General features: G+C 51.4%; 1 protein-coding gene across 1 annotated transcript in view; it reads left to right on the plus strand.

The window, feature by feature from the left end:
* The window catches only part of LOC145339193 (ras-responsive element-binding protein 1-like), a 64,943-nt gene that overhangs the window by 1,807 nt on the left and 41,141 nt on the right, over positions 1-21,995 (plus strand). Inside the window, exons 3-5 of the mRNA XM_080183578.1 lie at positions 1,840-2,042; positions 10,517-10,606; positions 12,303-12,466. Coding sequence (XP_080039704.1) covers positions 1,840-2,042; positions 10,517-10,606; positions 12,303-12,466 — 457 coding nt within the window. The remainder of the gene's footprint in view (positions 1-1,839; positions 2,043-10,516; positions 10,607-12,302; positions 12,467-21,995) is intronic.

Below are 21,995 nucleotides of genomic sequence, written 5' to 3' on the forward strand. Positions count from 1 at the left end.
CGGTGTGGGTGTACCTACAACTGCAGCGGCTCAGGAAGGCAGCTCGCCCACCACCTTGTTGAGGGCAAGTAGGGATGGGCAATAAATGGTGACCTCGCCAGCGATCAAACACATCCTACAAATAAATAAGAAGTAAGGCTGCCTCGCTAAATATTTTTAAGACGCGGGTTGATGGGTTTTTGATAAGAGAGGGGATTAAGGGTTATGGGGAGAGGGCGGGAATGTGGAACTGAGACACGACAGATCAGCCATGATCTTATTGAATGGCGGGGCAGGCTCGAAGGGCTAGTTGGCCTACTCCTGCTCCTATTTCTTATGTTCTTATGTTCTTAAATCTGATCTAAAAAATCAAAAATGCTGGAAGTACAAAGCAGGCCAGGCAGCACCGATAGCGAGAGAAAGGGAGTTAACGGAACTGTGGCGGACAGGGAGGGGGCGGAGGACTGTGCAAAGATCCATTCACCTCGGGTAGGATTTTCCGGTTTTGGCTGTAAAATCCCGCCCAGAGTCTCTCCGGCTTGATTTCTCTCCCCGTTGATGCTGCCAGACCGGCTATTTCCAACATTTGATCTTGCGCAGGAACGTCTTAAGTCTTTTACTCGGCTGAAAATATCTTCACTTTTAGCGCGTCGCTGCGAGGCTGTTTATTCCTGTCACCCAGTGGAGGTTTTGTGCTGTTGTCCGTACATATTTGATGGTGAAAGATGTGAAAAATGAAAATTTCAACAGGAGAAAAATATCATTTGACCTGAAAATTTGCTTAGAAGCCTACAGGCTAGCGCTGGGTGGCTAGCGCTGCTGCCTCACAGCGCCAGGCACCCAGCTTCGATTCCAGCCTCGGGTCATTGCCTGTGTGGAGTTTGCATGTTCCCCCCGTGTCCGCGTGGGTTTCCTCCGGGTGGTCCAGTTTCCTCCCGCAGAAACATGTGCGGGTTAAGTTAGCCGCGTTGGCCGTGCTAAATTCTCCCTCAGCGTTACCCGAACAGGCAACTAGGGGATTTTCACAGTAACTTCATTGCAGTGTTAATGTGAGACTACTTGTGACACGAATAAATAAACTTAAAACTTTCCTCCCACACTCCAAAGATACGCAGGAGTAGGTGGACTGGCCGTGCGAAATTGCCCCTTAGTGTCAGAGGACTAGCAGGATTACAGGGATAGGACCTGGATGGGATTGTTGTTGGTGCAGACTCGATGGGCCGAATGGGCTCCTTCTGTAGGGATTCTATGACGCCTCACACTTATAATGCTTGTGCAACACTCCTGTTTCATCACAACACAATTGCTGCTAGCCCTATCGTCGTCAGTGACAGACTAATCATCGGCCGTTGTGGTACAAAACAGATCAAAATGTTCTGTCCAGACACAGCCCGTCTTTGGGAGGACAGAATCCCGAATTGTACAACTGGATGCTTCTCTGAACAGTGTGAAGGAGGATGGTGCGAGGGAAGTGGCCAAATCCAGTTTGTTTGTTTGGGCTGGATTGCGATCACATGTCCAGTCCCAGATGTTGCCATGTTCTTGTCCAGTCTCTGTTGGCTCCTCTGTCCTGACTGGGATTGTTGTGTGGGGACCCCCTGCGGAGCTCTATAGCAGGGGTAGGCTGTTGACTTGGACGATCAGCCATGATCGTGATGAGTGTTGAAGGGCCGAATGGCCTTCTCCAGCTCCTACCTTCTATGTTTCTATGATGTCTCGATCCATACCTGACCATTGCCAACGCACTGCGCCACCGTGTGCGGCACTGGTGGGAATGGCGCCTGGCCGGTTAGAGTTCTGCTGCCAAATAAATAGCTGGGACGTCCTTCAGTGAAGCGTGTTGTTGTTGTTGTTCTCCAGCAGAAAGCGAGACCGAGGCCACCCCCGCCAGCAAGGGCGCAGAAGTGATTTTACCAAACCATCCCGAGGGCGACGACTTGTCTTCCGTAAAGTCCATGATGTCGACGGTGATGAACGTGGGAAGCCTGAGCGGGGAGGCGGGCGACCCTCCCAGTAACAAGAGCCCCTTGAAGTCTTCGGCAAGGCCTGGGAAAATCAAGCAGGTAAGCACTCGGCAGAGGGGCGGGGGAGGCCCAAAGCCTGGAGGGAGGGCAAGAAACCTCGCACAGACCCTGCTTCATCCTTCACTCTGTGGCTGGCACGGTGGTTAGCACGGCGCCAGGGACCTGGGTTCGATTCCCGGCTTGGGTCACTGTCTGTGCGGAGTTTGCACGTTCTCCCCGTGTCTGCGTGGGTTTCCTCCGGGTGCTCCGGTTTCCTCCCGCAGTCCGAAAGACGTGTTGCATTGGCCGTGCTAAATTCTCCCTCCGTATACCCAGAGTGTGGCACCTCGGGGATTTTCACACGCAATGTCAATGTAAGCCAACTTGTGACACTAAATAAACTTTAAACTTTAGCCCCGGGGATTTATTAATCTGATTTTTCCGATCAGATTCCAAGTGCCGTATCTCCTTGCATTCCAACAGGTTGTGGGCTCACCACTCCGGAGTGGGATCCAGTCCGACATTCCCAGTGCAGGACTGAGAGTGTGCCGCACTGTCAGAGCTGCTGTCTCTCAGATAAGGTGTTAGACAGAGGCCTGCCCTCTTGGGGTAGCCATTAAAAGATCCCGTGACACTATTTCAGGGAGTTGGGGGGGGGGGAGGGGATGCGGTGTTGGGGGTGGGTGGGGGGGGGGGGGGGGAGGGGGAGGTAGTTCCCACCGTGGGGAGTAGTTTCCACAATGCCCTGCTCAACATTTATCAACGTCACTTAACGTATCAGCCGACAGGACTAGGAAACAGGTAATCTGGTCAACGTGCTGCTATTTGTGGGATCTTGCTGTGCGTAAACTGTGCGTAAAAACCCCCCCACCGGGGTGGGGGGGTGTTGGGGGATCCGAATCACCTTGTCCTGCAGTCAGTGTTCAGTCTCTTCACTGTGTTGGAAAACTGTGTTGGAAAACTGTGTTGGAAAGCTTCAACGAGTTGAAACTCCCCCCCCCCCCGTCCCCCCCCACTCCCCCCACCACCCCCCCCCCCCACCCCCCACCCCCTCCCCGGTTCCACACCACCACCCCTCCCCCGTCGTATCTTCCACGTATAGCTCGGGGTCTACCCAAAGGCAGACTGAACCACTTCAATCAGGCAAGGCCCAGTAACGCTTGCTGAGGTGCTCGATCTTACGGCGCGGGCCTTGTAATCAGGCCTCATCACGATGCAGTGAAACGACGCAACCTTGCTCTGCAAACGGCCTGGAACTCTGTACCAGCCGCTATCTCAGTAACCTCGTACAACCCTGCAATCCTCGAGAGATCCAACCCTCTGATAGCTGCACTTCCCTCGCCCTGGTCTGTTGGTGCCTTGCTGATTTTAATTACTCTACCAGAAGTGATGATGCCTTCAGCCGCCCAGGCCCTGAGCTCTGGAATTTCCTCTCTCAATCTGAATCTGTCTGGCCTCTATCTCTCGCTTCTCCTTTCAGCCAGCCCTCAAAACCTCCCCCTTTCAGTCATCTGGTGACGTGGCTCGGTGTCTGGTTCTGTACCTTAGTTTTCACGTGCCGTGCCCTGGAATGGTTTTACGGGTGAGGATTGTCCGCTCCACACAACACCCCCCACCCCGCCCTCTTTGCCTCCATTGTGGGATCTTCTGGTCCTGCCACTGTCCACAGGGTCTTCTGCTAAAAGCACCTCCCCCCACCCCCACCCCCCTCAGCCGCCAGGAACCCGGAGGCAGAGGGAGGAGGTCGCTGGGATCCCGCCAGCTGGAATGGCCAGGAAATTCCGGCCACTGTGTCACAGGCGCTACACCAATGCCAATTTGTGTGCCTAAAGAAGTTGAAGGATATCTGAAGGAGCGAACGCTTCAGAAGGTGAGAAATTGGAGCAGGAGACAGTCACTTGACCCCATCAACCTGCTTTGGTCACAGCTGATCTTCTCCCTCGAGGCCACTTATCCCGCTTGCTCCCCCTCCCCTTCAATATCCTCCGGCACTGTGGTTAGCACTGCTGTCTCACAGCGCCAGGGACCCGGGTTCGATTCCCGGCTTGGACCACTGTTGTGTGGAGTCTGCACGTTCTCCCCGTGTCTGCGTGGGTTTCCTCCGGGTGCTCCGGTTTCCTCCCATGGTCCACAAGATATGCTGGTTAGGTGCATTGACCGTGCTAAATTCTCCCCCAGTCTACCCGGACAGGAGTGCGGCGACTAGGGGATTTTCACAATAACTTCATAGCAGTGTTAGTGTAAGCCTACATGTGACACTAGTAAATAAACTTTAAACAGTCTCAGCCTTGAATAGATTCAGAGCGGGGGGCGGGTTGTGGCTGACGCACCCACTGCCCTCTGGGGTGGCAATTCTGAAGGTGTTTCATTACGCTAAAGGTGCGACGAGTTGCTGTGGTAGATTGTAAATAGCTGAGGCTCCAACACTATTCCTTGTCACATTACCTACAGCCAGCTAACGTGAAAATAGCCTCTTTATTCAGACCCCCTGCTTCCTGTCCCTTAAACTGTCCTCCAATCCAAGCATCTTTCTGCCTTCAGATTGCCCAGATCTCGTACTGCGAGAGTAGGACATTGTGTTGGAGCATCAGCCATGATTATATTGAATGGCAGAGAAGGTTTAAGGGACTGAATGCTCCAAGTTTCTAATGATGAGTGGCTTGCTAGGCCATTTCAGAGGGCATTTAAGAGTGAGCCACATTACTGTGGCTCGGGACTCGCATGTAGGCCGGACTGGGTAAGGATGGCGGATTTCTCTCCCTGGAGAATATCATAGAATCCCTACAGTGCAGAAGGAGGCCACTCAGCCCATTGAATCTGCACCCGATTACACTCCTACCCACGCCCTATCCCCATAACTCTACTTATTTACCCTGTCGTTCCAGGTCAATTTAGCCTGGCCAATCAACCTAACCCATACATCTAAAGTTTATTTATTAGTCACATGTAAGGCCTACATTAACACTGCAATGCAGTTACGGTGAAATTCCCCTTGTCGCCACATTCCAGCGCTTGTTTGAGTCAATGCGCCCTAACCAGCACGTCTTTCAGACTGTGGGAGGAAACAGGAGCACCCGGAGGAAACCCACACAGACACAGGGAGAACGTGCAAGCTCCACACAGACGGGGGGGGGTGGGGAGTGTGGAACCTGGTTTGATTGCGCTGGGTATGTTAAAGAATGGAAAAAATGCATTTATATAGCGCCTTTCATAACCCACAGGGTGCCCCAACAAACTTTACAGCCATTGAGATACTGCGTGAAGTGTAGTCAGTGTTGTAACGAACAGAGGAAACGCAGCAGCCAATTAGTGCACAGCAAGCTCCCACAAAACTGCAACATGCTGGGGACCAGATCATCTCATTACATGATGTCAATTGAGGTCTAAATAGTGGACAGGACACCAGGGATAAGTCTGTCGTTAGTTAATGAGAGAGATCCGTGTTGGGTGCCATTTTTGGGGTGGCGGGGTGGTTAGCACTGCTGCCTCACAGCGCCAGGGACCCAGGTTCAATTCCGGCCTCGAGTCACTGCCCGTGTGGGGGTTTCTCCCCATGTCGGTGTGGGCTTCCTCCGTTCCCTCCCACACTCCAAAGATGTGCGGTTTAGGTTGATTGGCCATGCTAAGTTGCCCCTAGTGTCAGGGGGATTAGCAGGGTAAATATACAGGGGATAGCGCCTGTGTGGGATTGTGGTCGATGCAGACTTGATGGGCCAAATGGCCGCCTGCTGCACTGTACAGTTCTGTGATTCTGTGAGGGGCAGGGCCTGTGGTTAATGCTTCCCCTGAAAAATGGCACCACTGGCAGTGCAGCACTCCCTCAGTCCGCACTGCTCCAAAGATATGCGGGGTAGGTTGACTGGCCGTGCCATAAATTGTCCCTTGGTGTCCCGGGACGTGTAGGTTCGAGGGATTAGTGGGGTAAATGTGTGCGGTGACGGGGGGTAGGGCCTGGGTGGGATGGTGGCGAGTGCGGGCCCAGTGGGCCGAACGGCCTCCTTGCGCGCTGTGGGGGTTCTGCGTTTCGATGGCGTGGCGGCCCTGGTTACTGCGCTGCGGTCCTGGATGTGGGGCTGGAACGCAGGCCTTCCTGAGCCACGGCTAATGCACAGAAAAGGCAGCCATTGCCTTTTAGTAAGTGCGCAGGAGGAAGCGAAGCAGCATTCCGATGGCGTGCCTGCGCTTTGATCCAGCTGGATTTGAGACTCACTGGGCAGAGGGCTGTAAAGTAATATCAAGTCCAGACTCTGCTATCGAAAGTAGTTAACACCGGGCCATAAATGTGATTGGCCACGTGATGAGAATGGAGGGGACCTTTTGCACCCTCGGTCAATGTGCTTGAAGCCTAGAACTGGGGGGGGGGTTTCTTTTTTCCCCTCTAGGTTTTGCGCCCTTGTTCTTGTTCTGATAACAAGTGTGGCGCTTCTGTTAAATCCTCCCCTTGCGCTGGCGAGCGAAACAGTAGCAGCTGTGACGGCTGGTAAACATTTGCACTTTATCCCCGCGGCACAGTGTACCGTCCTTCCACTTGTTTGACTGACCTGCCCCCTGTGCTGTGTGCCATGTGCTGGTATGGGAGGCAGCTTTACTCCGAGTTAATGATAAACTGCAGAGTCAACATTCACGGGGCCAGGTAGTGTAACCCGTGTAGCTCTGATCTCCTGTCCAAGGTTAAACAGAAGTGGGGTGGGGTGGGGGGGGTAGCTGGAGAGAAAAGTCGGACTGTAAAGTTGAAATGTCCCAAAGCGCAGGCATCCCTAACCCTTCAGGTGCACGTTTCTTCACTGAGTTTATGGGTTCGATTGTTTTTTTTTTCTTTAAGAGATTGACACCAGCTCATTAGGTGTAGCAGTGGGCTAGAGACTGAGAGGTGCCCCACGCTGTGACCCTTCAGTGGCAACTACACCCATCGTTTCTGGTGGACTAGGTCAACAAGGTATTTTTAAAACTGTGGCAGAGATTCTGACGCACCCCCCGGGTACACACACTGCAGCACAGACCTTGGCTGACCCAGCAGCTCGTTGGCAGATTCCCAACCTCTCAGCCTTCCACTTCTGCCTATTCCTTCTAGTAGCAAAACACAGGGAGGGGTTTCAGCTTCAGTTCTCTGGGAGTGTAGGTCTTCGACAAGAGTTGTTTTTTTTTTTAAAAGAATTTTCACCCGTCAGCACGGAGTCGCCTTGCCCGTGCAAGCGAGCGCTTGTTGAGGTGTGCAGACTGGCTGAGATGGATGACTAGAAGTTTATTTGTTAGTGTCACAAAGTAGGCTTACGTTAACACTATAATGAAACTGCTGTGAAAATCCCCAAGCTGCCACCCTCCAGGGCCTGTTCGGGTACACTGAGGGAGAGTTTAGCACCCAACCAGCACGTCTTTTGGACGGCGGGAGGAAACCGGAGCACCCGGAGGAAACCCACGCGGACACGGGGAGAATGTGCGGACTCCGCACAGACAGTGACCCAAAGCCGGGAATCGAACCCGGGTCCCCGGTGCTGCGAGGCAGCAGTGCTAACCACCTCTAGGTGCTAACCACCATAGCTATGCCCCTTGGTTTGTATTATTCTGTGCGCTCTGACCCTGAGCTATTATGTCCCAGTCCAAAGTGTGTTCTCTGAATAAGCATGGAAATATTACGCAGGGCAGTGCAGTGAAGAATACTGATGATCTCATACTCCGTGGCTGAGTGGTTTTTGGAATGGCATTCGAGCCACTCCCAAACCCTAATCTTACCCACAAAATGGTTCCTGTCATCTTTCTTTCCTTTGCCAATATTCCCCCCACTCTTTTTCTTTTTCTCCCAGCCTCCCTCCCCTGAGGCATTGACTTCTTTCAGAGTTAAGAATCCACTTCTCATGTTGTTCCCCCCGCCATCTCCCCCATGGCCCCACTCCAAATGACCCTGTCCAAGTGGTCATCAGCAGTGGTGGCTCTGTGGTTAGCACTGCTGCCTCACAGTGCCGGGGACCCAGGTTCGGTTCCGGTCTCGGGCGACAGTCTATGTGGAGTTTGCACATTCTCCTCACGTCTGCCTGGGTTTCCTCTGGGCGCTCCAGTTTCCCCTCTCAGTCCAGGTTAGGTGGATTGGCCGTGGTAAATTGCCCCTCAGTGTCTAAAGATGTGTAGGTTAGATGGATTAGCTATGGTGAGTGCACTGGGTTATGGGAATAGGGGCGAAGGCATGGGCTTCGGTAAGATGCTCATTTGGAGAGTCAGTACAGATTCGATGGGCTGAATGGCCTCCTCCTGCATTGCAGGGATTGTATGGATGGAAATGTGACCCTGGGCATTGAGTGCTGTGAGGTTATTTGAGTGCGAGAGGCATTGCAATAATTCACATGTGAACTGTGTCACACCCTTCACTCTCTGTGTGGCCAGACAGATTAGCCAATGGTCTGAGCATCCTTCCATCGCAGATGTGGAAAAAATATGAATAAATTTGAGAAAAAAACATACAAAAGCGAAGAGGGCCCCCAGCGGAACACATAACTCTGCCACATTGCAGTAACTCTAATTTAAGCAATGGGGTAGCCACCTCTGTATCTTTAATATAAGGATACTGCACCTCTTTGGGGTTTCTCCCTGCCTGGTTGACGCACTGTAGCTGCAAAGCTCAAGAAGGAAACCATTTTGTTTTAATTAAGAACTTCCATCTCACTGAGGAAGCTTCAGATCAATATACATGCAACAACCTGCTCTGAAAACTCTGCTCACATTTTGACAAATTCCACTGCAACAGCTGAGGCAAACTATAACATTTTAAAATAATCAACAACAATCCAAATAAAACAATGTTATGTAGTCAATTTGCCCTGTCTTGAGGTGCTAACAGGTCCTTTTTTAAAAAAGAAATCCAGGCTCTGAGTCTGCATCTTCTCCAAAAACTAATCAGTTTTCCCTGATCTGTGTACCAAGTTTTGTTGAAATGGGTCCATTAGTTTTTGAGATTTGCTTACAAATAAGGGTGAACACTTATCGTTCAGAGATATATAGGTATACACATATACATATGTGTGCACATTTACACAATCATTTACACAAGCATAAGTGTGTTCAAACTTTACCTGAAATGCCACTGCGTTGCCCATTTAAAGGTCCGGCATGGTTCTGATGGGCCAAGTGGCCTTCTCCTGTGCTATCCCATTGTATGATTTGCCTGACAGGGTGGCAGTGGAAACAGGTTCCATGGCAATTTAGAAAAGGAAGTGGGGGGGAAAGGAAGGAAGGGCTTGCAGAGCTGTTGTGAGGGGACAGTTGAGTGGGGATAGTTGGGTAGCTAATTGCAAGGAGCTGGCACCAATAGGGTGGGCCGAATGGCCTCAGAGCTGCGCGATGTGATTCTATCGCCCATCCCCTTTGGGGACAAGTGTTCAGACCGGTGAGATCTTCTGATCACCCGAGGGTGCACCCCCGCTGCGGGATTCATGGTGGTGTGGGGTTCATTCAGTGGAAACCCCATTGGCAATGACACACCTCCCCCCCACAATGATTTGCATGGTAAATCCCACCCTCTTATTTTTGTGGGCAAGGCTACTGTTTGATTGAATCAATTCGAGGCCCCTTGATGTCACGGTAGCTGTTTCCCACCCTGGTCAATGGGCCGAATGGCCTAATTCTGCTCCAGTATTTTATGGTCTTATGGTTATGGCCTTATGGTCAAACAACCCTTATTCATCACTGCATTCCACTGGCGGTTTTCCCATTACATGTCTTTTTTTTAAAAGAACTTTCTTCATCCTTCGTTACTATTAAGATATTTTTTAAAAAAGGAACAGTGAGTCAGAGCCACCATGCTGTACCTTGGTAGGTGTTTTACAGATAGGTCAGACAACTGGATGGCACACAGGTGGCACAGTGGTTGGCACTGCTGCCTCTCAGCTCCAGGGACCCACGCAGTCACGGGGAGAATGTGCAGACTCCGCACAGACAGTGACCCAAGCCGGGAATCGATTCCCGGCTTGGGTCACTGTCTGTGGAGAGTCTACACATTCTCCCCGTGTCCGTGTGGGTTTCCTCCGGGTGCTCCGGTTTCCTCCCGCACAGTCCACAGACGTGCGAGTGAGGCCGTGCCAAATTGCCCTTTAATGTCCTGGGGTGCGTTAAGTTAGAGGGATTAGCGGGGTGAACGTGTGGGGTTACGGGGAAAGGGGCCTGGGCGGGGGTTGTTGTCAGTACAGGCTAGATGGGCCGAATGGCCGCCTCCTGCACTGGATTCTATGAATTGGAGCAAGTTCTCCTGGGTTACCAGGCTGACTGTCCCATGAGTGGATTGGCAGGGGCGCTGACTGCGAACAGCGTGGAAACTGCTGGCTTTTAGTGAGTTACTCTCCACACAGGGGGTAGCGGGGAAGCATCTTTCAAAGAACCTTCCACTTCTAATGAGGAACACACGCAGGCAAAGTTGATGATGCTGCATGTGACCGTGACTCACTCCTCTTTGTGAAGCAGTGCTGAGCTCTCCTTAGACGCTGTCTGACTCTGGTTTTCACACGTGCTTCTGCTCACATGTGTACGTATCAATCTTCTGCCCACTACAGGAAGCCAAAGAAGACAAGTCTTTCTTCATTTGCCCTCTGTGCGAGAAGAACTGTGGGACACAGCACCAGCTAACCATGCACATTCGACAGGTATGTTGAGGCTGCTTGCATCACCCTCTGCAGCTGAGACACTTCAAACCCCAGCACTATTTTATCGTTAGCTGCGTGGCTTTGATGTGGTGAAAATGTTATAGCCTGCATCGCGAGCCTCCACCATAAGTCAAGTCTCTCTCAATTTAGTAAGGCCATGTAACAAAGGCATGAAAAGAAAAGGCACAGTTACACAATTCCTTAGAAGCTGCACTCTCCAAACTTTGTAGGGCTGGGAAGATGCAGCAGCTTTGGGTTTGCAGGCAGTGCGGAGGATGCTGGCTGATCCCTATGTCAGGACAGGAACTTACAGTACACAATACTCTACTAGGAGCCTGCCACCAGGGTCAGTACCCAGGCTGCCATCAGGGTCAACACTCTGCCCCTCACCAGGAGAGCAGCTGCTGGATTAATGTGCCAAGTCTCACCATGTTGTACTTAAGTTACAAGTGCCAACCACTGGATCACCAGCACTGCACACATACTAACAACTCTCTGGCCTGTGCCACGTAGCCTCCCAGTGTGGTGGTTAGTCGCCGCTCTCGATGAACTTCCATTACAGAAAGGATTCCATTTTCAGCACCGTTGTTTTGAACAGAAATGAAATCTGAGCTGTCACTATAACTGGGAGAGGAGGAGGGATCAGCCAGGCTGGTGCTCTGTCCACATGGTGAGATTAAAATTAACCCACACTTTCCATTATAAATTCTGAAACCCTCTACATAAACTCGTCAGTGTGTGCAACCTGGTACATTACAATCAAAAATCCCTACAGTGTAGAAGGTGGCCATTCAGCCCATCGAGCCTGCACCGACAGCAATCCCACCCAGAGCCCATCCCTGTAATCCCACATATTTAGCCTGCTAATCCCCCTGACACTAAGGGGCCAATCCACCTAACCCGCACATCTTAGAGTTGTGCAATAGACCCACTCACCAAAGCAGCACCTTCTAAACCCATGACCACCACCACCTAGAAGGGCAGCAGGCACATGGGAACACCCATCACCTGGGAGTTCCCCTCCAAGTCACTCACCATCCTGACTTGGGAGTAGATCCCCATTTATTGAGTCAGATGTTGACTATCATACCTTATCTATGCCCCTCATTATTCTATAGATCACCCCATAAGCCTCCTACACTCCAGGGGGAAAACAGTCCTTATCTATCCTGCCTCTCCTTATAGCTCGAACCATCAAGTCCCGGTAGCATCCTAGTAAATCTCTTCTGTACCCTTTTCTAGCTTAATAATATCCTTTCTATAACAGGGTGACCAGATCTGCACAGAGTCATATCCAATCCCAAGAGGTTGAGTCTGTTTCTGTCTCCATGGATGATGTCAGGATCTATGGAAATTTTTCCAGTGGAACCCTTTAATATTATTTCGGTCTTCCAATACCTGCAGTGTTTTGCTTTTACCTTGATGCCAACGCGAGCTCCTGTTCTAGTTATCGATTTCATTTCAAAAACTTCCTGTTCCGTACCATGGAAAGGAACGGGGATCCAGTCGGTGCCCCCTGTCTTGGGAGGCCGGGAATTCCGTGTTGGTGTTCTTTTTTGCCTTGGGAGGGATGAGGTGGAAAATCCGACGGGGACGGGGTGCACCAAGCCGAACGAATGTCAACTTGAGGTCATGACCTTTGCTCTTGTCATCCAGAGTTCTAACTGGAACTCTTTGGCGTTTTGTTTGTTTGCAGCACAACACAGATAGTGGAGGCAGCACCCATTCCTGCAGCATCTGTGGCAAGTCCCTGAGTTCTGCCAGCTCTCTGGATCGCCACATGTTGGTCCATTCTGGGGAGCGACCGTACAAGTGCACAATCTGTCACCAGGCCTTCACCACCAACGGCAACATGCACAGGTGAGTGCTGGGGGGGACCACGGTGTTGTGGGAATGTCACCATGATCCAGAGGCCCAAGCTGATGCTTGGGGGGTGGGGGGGGGGGGGGGGGTGTGGGGGGGGGGGGGGTGTGGGGGTGGGGGGGGGGCGGGGGGGCACGGGTTCAAATACCACCACTTCCACCGGTGGAATTTCAATTTCAATTTATCTATAAAATCTGGAATTCCTGGAATCCCTGCAGTGCCGAAAGCGGCCTTTCGGCCCATCGAGTGCACACCAACCACAATCCCCGCCCAGGCCCTATTCCCATAACCCCACATGTTTACCCAGCTAATCCCCCCCCATCAAGGGACAAATTAGCATGGCCAATCAACCTCAGTCACCAGCGGAGTGCCCCAGGGATCTGTTCTGGGACCCTTGTTGTTTGTCATTTTCATAAATGACCTAGATGAGGAAGTGGAAGGATGGGTAAGTAAGTTCGCTGATGACACGAAGGTCGGTGGTGTTGTGGATGATCTGGAAGGATGGCAAAGGTTGCAGCAGGACATAGATAGGATGCAGGACTGGGCGGAGAGGTGGCAGATGGACTTCAACGCGGATAAATGTGTAGTCGTCCATTTTGGCAGAACCAACGGGATGAACGAGTGCACTATCAAGGGCAGAAGTCTGAGTAGTGTTGAAGAGCAGAAGGATCTTGGGGTCCGGGTCCACAGGACTCTTAAATCGGCCTCGCAGGTGGAGGAGGTGGTCAAGAAGGCGTATGGTGTACTGGCCTTCATTAATCGAGGGATTGAGTTTAGGAGTCGGGAGGTAATGCTGGAGCTTTATAAGACCCTTGTCAGGCCTCATTTAGAGTATTGTGCGCAGTTCTGGTCGCCTCACTATAGGAAAGATGTAGAAGCTATTGAAAGGGTACAGAGGAGATTTACAAGGATGTTGCCTGGACTGGGAGGCATGCCTTATGAAGTTAGGTTGAGGGAGCTGGGACTCTTTTCCCTGGAGAGACGAAGGTTGAGAGGCGACCTGATAGAAGTTTACAAAATGTTGAGAGGAATAGATAGGGTGGACTCTCAGAGGCTATTTCCCCGGGTTGAAATGGTCACTACGAGAGGACACAGATTTAAGGTGCAGGGAGGGAGGTTCAGAAGTGATGTTAGGGGTAAGTTTTTCACTCAGAGGGTGGTGAGTGAATGGAATCGGCTGCCGTCAGTGGTGGTGGAGGCGAACTCGCTGGGGTCTTTTAAAAGACTTCTGGATGAGTATATGGGGTTTAATGAGATTGAGGGTTATAGATAGGTCTGTAGGTTGGTAGGTGATGATGTGATCGGTGCAACTTGTGGGCCGAAGGGCCTGTTTGTGCTGTAGTGTTCTATGTTCTATGTTCTATGTAACCTAGAGGGCACAGCCTCAAAATAAGGGGGGGTGGTGAATCTCTGGAATTCTCTGCCCGTTGAAGTGGTGGAGGCTACCTCGTTGAATATGTTTAAGTCACGGGTAGACAGATTTCTGATAGACAAGGGAATTAAGGGTTATGGGGAGCAGGCGGGAAAATGGAACTGATCCACTTCAGATCAGCCATGATCTTATTGAATGGTGGGGCAGGCTCGAAGGGCTAGATGGCCTACTCCTGCTCCTATTTCTTCTGTACTCCAAAGCCTGTTTGTGTACACTGAGGGAGAATTTAGCATGGCCAGCGCACCTAACCAGCACATCTTTCGGACTTTGGGAGGAAACTGGAGCGCCCAGAGGAAACCCAAGGAGACACAGGGAGAATGTACTAACTCCTCAGGCAGTGACCTAAGGCAGGAATCGAACCCGGGTCCCTGGCGCTGTGAGGCAGCAGTGCTAACACTGTACTGCCAGAATGGAAAGGCTAGTCTCAGTAATTTTGACCATTACCCAGTCCAGCCTACATGTGACTCCAGACCAACAGTTAATGTTTATTTATTGGAATCACAAGTAGACGTACATTAACACTGCAATGAAGTTACTGTGAAAATCCCCTAGTCGCCACACTCCGGCACCTGTTCGGGTACACTGAGAGAGAACTTAGCATGGCCGATGCACCTAACCAGCTCGTCATTTGGACTGTGGGAGGAAACCGGAGCACCCAGAAGAAACCCATGCAGACACGGGGAGAACGTGCATACTCTGCACAGACAGTGACCCAAGCCGGGAATCGAACCCGGGTCTCTGGGACTGTGAGGCAGCAGTGCTAACCACTGTGCCACCGTGCCCCCCAATGTATTTGACTCTTAACCGCCTGCTGGAATGGAGAGTGCCTGGAGAGGCACTCAGTTCAAAGGTGAGTAGAAAGAAGCAGCAAATGTGGACTTATTTCACATGGAAGACTGAATTAAAGAGTTGAAGAGAGGTTGTCCCTGAAGTGATGGTGCCGGCTATACCATGGTTTACCTTTGTTTTAATGGATGTGGTTTAGGATTTGAAATGTGTTGCCTTTTGAAGATTCGGTGGTAACCTTAAACAGGGAATTGGATAAATACAATAAGGAGAACAGAATGGCAGGGGAATGAGGAAAAACTCGAGAGTGCGACTGACTGAAAGAGCCAGTGTAGACGTGGATGGGACGAATGGCCTCCTCCTGGGCTGATTCTATCCCATGATTTTGCCCAGTGCCGTTCCGGGATATCTCAGCTCAGAAATAATTCCCAGCTTTCCTTTCCCGCCTGCCTGATGTTGATCTTTTCCGCTCCGTCAAATTACGAGTGGCTTCACTTGAGGGGCGGGAATCTCCAGCTGCGCTTGCCCCAAGACGGGAAAATCCCACCTGAGGTCAGCGGACCTCGGCATGATCCGTGTCCCGTCCTCTACAATTCCCGTGGCGGGTGGGACGGGAAGATTCCGCCTGGGATCTTTTCAGTCGCGGAGTTGAGTTCTGTCATTGATGTGTTTTGATTTATTATTGTCACCTGTATACAGTGAAAGATATTGTTTTTTACGTGTTGTACAGACAAAGCATACCATTCATAGAGAAGGAAAGGAGAGAGTGCAGAATGTAGTGTTACAGTCACAGCTAGGGTGTAGAGAAAGATCAACTTAACGCAAAACTGATGGCAGCAGGGAAGAAGCTGTTTTTGAGTCGGTCGGTACATGTCCCCAGATTTGTATCTTTTTCCTGACAGAGGAAGGTGGAAAAGGGAATGTCCAGAGTGCGTGTGAGTCTCAATTATGCTGGCTGTTTTCCAGAGGCAGTAGGAAGTATAGACGGTGTCAATGGTTGGGAGGCTTGTTTACGTGATGGACTGGGCTACATTCACAGCCCTTTGTAGTTTCTTGCAGTCTTAGGCACAGTAGGAGCTATACTAGGCTGTGATACAACCAGAAAGAATGCTTTCTATGGTGCATCTGTGAAGGTTAGCGAGAGTCGTAGCGGACGTGCCAAATTTCCTTAGTCTTCTGAGAAAGGAGAGGCATTGGGTGGGCTTTCGTAACAATAGTGTCGATGCAGAGGGACCAGGACAGGTTGTATAGTTGTTGCAATGAAGATTCCTCCTCCTCCAGCTGTTGTGATGTGGTTTTGATGTATGTCCCGTTTGGGGAGCTGATACATGGGGATGCGTGTGCTTTTCCATTTATGGGGCTGAGAGAGAGGGAGAGAGAGGGGGGAATCACTGACCACCCGTCCTCACAGCTAGCTATAGCGCAGTGACAGAGTGCAAGAGAATGTCACCTGCTCATCCTGTCAGTCTGGGAGCAGGCTCTCAGATATCGGAGGGCAGACAGAAAATGATTTGGAAAAATGGAACGTTTAGTTTCGGTAAGCGAAACGTGATTGAAAACAGAACAGGTGCCTTGGTGAAGGAGCGACCTTTCCCATTGAAGGTGAAGAGAGCGTGTCTGAGAGAATCCCAGCCAAGAATCCTATACCAAACTCATTTCCCGTGGGTCATTTTCCCTGTCACGTGACACCAGTGTTGGAACGGCACAATGGAAAGATGCCATGCCTCGTGCTTGTAAACCAAATAGCGACAGCGTACAGAGCGTGTTTACTTCACATCGTCTAGATATTTTGTTTACACTGACACTCTTGCCCTGCAAAGCCCTACCCCTTTACGAGGTTGTCAGCTGTCGTGGGTGCTGTTGTGGACGTTGATACAAATCCTGCTCTCTCGGAGAGGATAATACCCTCTCGCTGATTAGCCTGCTTTGATACTTCCTGAGGCAATCTTGCAACCGGGGGTTATTGGAGTGAATGAAGCGGCAGAATTTACAGGGGAAGCTGTAACACGCTCAGGAACAGAGACCGTAGCAGCTTAACAACATCTTAATAACGCAGTTTGTACGCACAACTGTAGCACGTGCGCGCGCACACACACACACATGAACACTTCGCCAAGCATACTTGAGCACGCACAGTGAAAGCGTGTGTGTGTGAATGTGCGCACACCCAAATGCACGCTCACTAAAACATGCACAAACCCAAATGCGCACACACCCAAACGCACGCTCACTAAAACGCGCACACACCCAAACAAACTCTGACCCGAACGCACGCTGACCCGAACGCACGCTGACCCGAACGCACGCTGACCCGAACGCACGCTGACCCGAACGCACGCTGACCCGAACGCACGCTGACCCGAACGCACGCTGACCCGAACGCACGCTCACCCAAACACACACAAACACCCAAATGCACTCTGACCCAAATGCACGTTCACCTGAACATACGCTAAACCAAATGAATGCTTGTCCAAACGCGTGCACGCCTGCATGTGCACACGTCTGAACATGCATCCCCCCCCAAACACACGCACGCCAGAATGCACGCACACGCCTGAACACACACACACACACCGGAATGTACACAGTCCCAAACGCACACAGCAGAATTGTGGCTGGGATCCTGAGTTTGCCTGTGCCAGTGTTTTGGTGACAGTTTTTGCTGCAGTCTGTAAATTCAGTTAGTGGCTGACCCTAGGGAGAGGTCAAACCAGAGGCCTGCTCTTGCTGACCAGAGCCTTGTTTCCACGGTTACCAGCGCGCGCTGTCCTGGGAAACAGATGCTTCCAGAAAAACAAAGCGTGCAGATTACGGCCACCAGCGGCTGAAGCCACAATTGATGTGGTTTCCGAATTCGGTCACCAGTTTCTGCTTCCTGATTCGGAGGTCACCGGCCGAGACCGTACAGTCTCGGGATTGGGAAAGTCCGTGGGAATTTTAAACTCCTGATGCTCAATTTCCCTGTTCCCCAGAACCCACCAAAAACAGTCTCCAACTCTGAGTTAGAGGTTCTGACTTATTTATCTGGATAGTTAGCACAGACAGAAAAATCTGAGTGTAACCCCTGGGTAATGTTACAACTGGCAAAGATCCAATTCTAGGCCATTTTCCCTGCCCCCTCAGGTATTTTGGTAGCGGCCAATGGCGTAGAGAGCCTTCATTGGCTGTCATCTCCTCTTGCTGATCTTGATAAAGTTTTAAAGTTTATTTATCAGTCACAAGTGAGCTTACATTGACACTGCAATGAAGTCACTATGAAAATCCCCAAGTTACCACACTCCGGCGCCTGTTCGGGTACACGAATGGAGAACTTAGCGTGGCCAGTGCACCCAACCAGCACGTCTTTCGGACTGTGGGAGGAAACCGGAGCACCCCGAGGAAGCCCATGCAGACACGGGGAGAATGTGCAAACTCCACACCGACAGTGACCCAAGCTGGGAATCGAACCCAGGCCCCTGGCGCTGTGAGGCAGCAGTGCTAACCACCGTACCGCCCTAACCCTAACTCTAAAATAAAGAGCACAGAGAAAGGATTGCAATAATATATAAGAAAGAGAAAGAGGCTCAGGAGACGAGAAGACAACAAGCCACAAGATAAGGGCAAAGCATCTTGGGGCAACAAGGGTTAGACGGGGGCCAAAAGAAACGTGGCAAAGCACGAAGAAAAGAACATAACATAAGAACATAAGAAATAGGAGCAGGAGTAGGCCATCTGGGGGTTAAGTTCTCTCTCTATCCCACCCCAAAAATCTATTGCCGAACAATGTGCTGTCTAGGTGCATTGGCCGTGCTAAATTCTCCCTCAGTGTACCTAACAAGTGCTGGAGTGTGTCAACTTTGGGATTTTCACAGTAACTTCATCGCAGTGTTAATGTAAGCCTTACTTATGATTCATAAATAAGCTTCTTTCCACCTCAAAGAAGTGAATGTAGGAGGTAGAATGCTTACATTACACCTTGATCAAAATTACTGTTCAACAATGATGTGAAGAGTATAGTCCCTAAGTTCCGGGATTCCCTCCCTAAACCCCACCTCGACCTCTTTCTCCTCAGCACTCTGTAAAATCTCCCTCTTTGACCAAGATTCTGGCCACCTCTCCCTCATCTCTCCTCACGTGGCTCGGTGCTAACCTTGCTGGGTTGAGCTTCCCTTGGAGCATCAGAGCACTTCTTAAATCCAATTCGGGGGGGGGGGGGTGACTGTAAAGGAATGGACCATCTCATCATTACAAGAGTTTGGAAAGGACGAGCCCATCTTAACTCTTTGGTTTGGAATGTCGCTAACTATCCTCATCATTATTCCACCGGCGATGATGCCAGGGTTGGGTGGGGGGGTTTTGGCTGCTGTTACTGGCAATGCCTCCCTCCTGCCAACTCCAGGGTGAATCCTCCGAGGATTCTGGTCCAGAATGAAGAGGTTCCGCTACAGCTTCACTGCACAAAGGCAGCAGTATCTTTCAGGGAAATGTGGAATTTTTTTTTCTTGGGAACAACAACTGCATCTGTCAGCCAGCTGCCCACATAACGACAAGTGGTGGATCTGTGCGACTGGCTAGCTGTGTGCGTTAAAAAGTGTGGAATCCACGAGGCAGGATCGCTGTGGTTGCAGTTCTCCAGTGTGTAGTTCCTCTGGAACAAGAGTATCTTCATGTGTAACAGCCAGAGGCATCTTTATCAGCACTGTGCACCTTTCTGACCCTGCAGAGAGATCCCCAAAGTACAACGCCGATCAGACTGAGCAGAATTTTAGAGGAGATACGTGTAGCAGATCCAGTCAATGATTGACCTCCCACTTGTCTGCACTGACCACAATCCCACCCAGGCCCTATCCCCGTATCCCCTCGCACTTTAATCTCCCTGAGGTTAAGGGGCAACTTAGCGTGGCCAATCAACCTAACCCGCGCATCTTTGTGGGAGGAAACCCACGCAGACATGGGGGGAATGTGCAAACTCCACACAGACAGTGTGACCCGAGGCCGGAATTGAACCCGGGTCCCTGGCACTGTGAGGCAGCAGTGCTGACCACTGTGTCACCGTGCCGCCCAGTGTGTCAGGCTAGCCGAGGGTGTCTCAATCCTGCCTGTCCCACTGTACATGAGCTGTCAGTGCTGAATCCTAGAGCAGTCCTTTGTGCCTCGTTCGGCAGCGCTGGGAGAGAGGCAGGGAGAGGGCCGAGTGATTTGAAACTCTTAGACTGTTGCTAAATTGTACAGCGTCCACCTGGGCCCAACCACAATTTCCAGTTTTAGTCTTGACGTTGGTTCAGACAGAAGAGCGCCATGCATTTTAAATACGTCACTCAGTGCCTGACCCTCTGGACAGCAAGAAGTCTCACAACACCAGGTTAAAGTCCAACAGGTTTATTTGGTAGCAAACACCACCAGCTTTCAGGGTTTGCCCCTTCATCAGGTGAGTGGCCTCGAAAGTTAGTGACGTTTACTACCGAATAAACCCGTTGGACTTTAACCTGGTGTTGTGAGACTCCTTACTGTGTGTTTACCCCAGTCCAACGCCGGCGTCTCCGCACTCCTGGACAGTTTCCAGCCATCGCAGTTGATGGCAGCTCTCAAAGCTGACACTCTCCGTGACCTTGTTGCAGCGTGGCATTGTGGGCTGTGGCGTTCATAGATTCATGAGGTGAATGGTCAAAAGGGATGCTTTGTTTTTATCTGCCCCCCCCCCCACCCGCTTCCCATCTTCTGATGTTGCCCTTGTTGTGGGTAATTGAGAATGGGTAGGAGTTTTGGGACTGGATAGGGGTGAGTGCTCAGGCTGAGGGGTGGTGGGGTGGGGGGGAGGGGGGGTGCACGCGAGGGGGGGTGTTTGTTGCTGGCATAATGATTGGCACTGTTGTCCAGTGGGCTAGTTATCAAAGTTAAAATTTATTTTTTTTAATGTAGGCTTACGTTAACGCTGCAATGAAGTTGCTGTGAAAATCCGCCCCCCCCCAGTCGCCACTCTCCGGTGCCTGTTCGGTTACACTGAGGGAGAATTTAGCACGGCCAATGCGTCTATTTCTGGACTGTGGGAGGAAACCCAAGCAGACACGGGGGGAGAATGTGCAAACTCCACACAGACAGTGACCCAAGCCGGGAATCGAACCCGGGTCCCTGGCCCTGTGAGACGGTAATGCTAACCACTGTGCCACCGGGCCAAAGGGTTGTTAGCTTTAACCCTAGAAGGGTGGAGGGGGATTGGAGTTGGGTAGCCAATTAATGACTGTTAAAGGCCTATTACGACTGCCCCACTCCCACCATGGCATTGGGGGATGGGCCAGATGCCTGTGGCAGCCTCCCGAGACGGGGGAGGATGTCGGTGCTCTAGGTAGGCCCAGCAGGCCCTCCCCCCCCCACCCCGCCTGCCTGAGTCCTCCAGGCCCCAATGACCCTCCTGTAGGGGGTCTGAGTGGCCAGAGGTCTGGCCAGAGTGCTGTTTGTGGGTTCTTGCTGTGTACAGTTCGGCAGCTGCGTTCCCAACACCCGCTCTCGCACTGACCTGCCCTGGAATCTTGCTGTTCCCTTCAGGCTGACCTTCAGAAGGACCTCATTGGCCGCCAAGTGCTTTGGAGCGCCCTGGGGGATGAGAAGGCTGCTATGGGAATAAACAGAGAACAAAGAAAATTACAGCACGGGAACAGGCCCTTCGGCCCACCAAGCCTGCACTGACCATGCTGCCCGACTGAACTAAAGCACCCCCCCCCCACCCACCCTCCCAGGCACACCATCTCCCTCTATTCCCATCCTATTCGTGGGAATTAGACGTCTAGATTTTATTTGAGAAATTTGTATCTCTCTCACTCCAGGCAGAGAAAAAGCAGCTTGTGTGTGTGGGGAGCTGACTCCCGGGGAGCGTTCCAGATCTTTCCTGGAAGGAGCTAATGTTATTCGTTCAGCATCTTTTCCCTCGTTGGTTACTGATCAGAATTAGCTCCGGTCAGGCTGCCAGCAGATGTGGCTGCGAGGTCCCTCGGACTCCAGCCTTCCCTCTGGGAGCTCGCTGTTAGCTCCCCGCATGCCGGCCTTCCTGGGGTCGGGCGCTGAGGTGGTGGCGCAGGCCATCGCTGCAGAGAGGCCGAGGCGGGCACTTTCCAAAGCTCTCGTCAGTTATTTTTTTTCCGTCGGAGTTCAGGGAGATGTTTTGGCAGTTAGCTACGAGGGGAAACAGTAAAGACTGATTGAATTGCTTTAAAACATCCCGGCGATTGTATCTTCCCCAGCAGGCCGTGCTGGTTGGAGCAGATAAACACTGTCTTCCTGTTCAGCTGTACATGTTTACCGCCTAATGGCTTTCTGGAATATAGCAGTCAA

The sequence above is a fragment of the Carcharhinus amblyrhynchos genome, unplaced genomic scaffold, assembly GCF_965287045.1.
Source record: "Carcharhinus amblyrhynchos unplaced genomic scaffold, sCarAmb.v2.hapA chromosome_336, whole genome shotgun sequence".
In the NCBI taxonomy this organism is placed as follows: domain Eukaryota; kingdom Metazoa; phylum Chordata; class Chondrichthyes; order Carcharhiniformes; family Carcharhinidae; genus Carcharhinus; species Carcharhinus amblyrhynchos.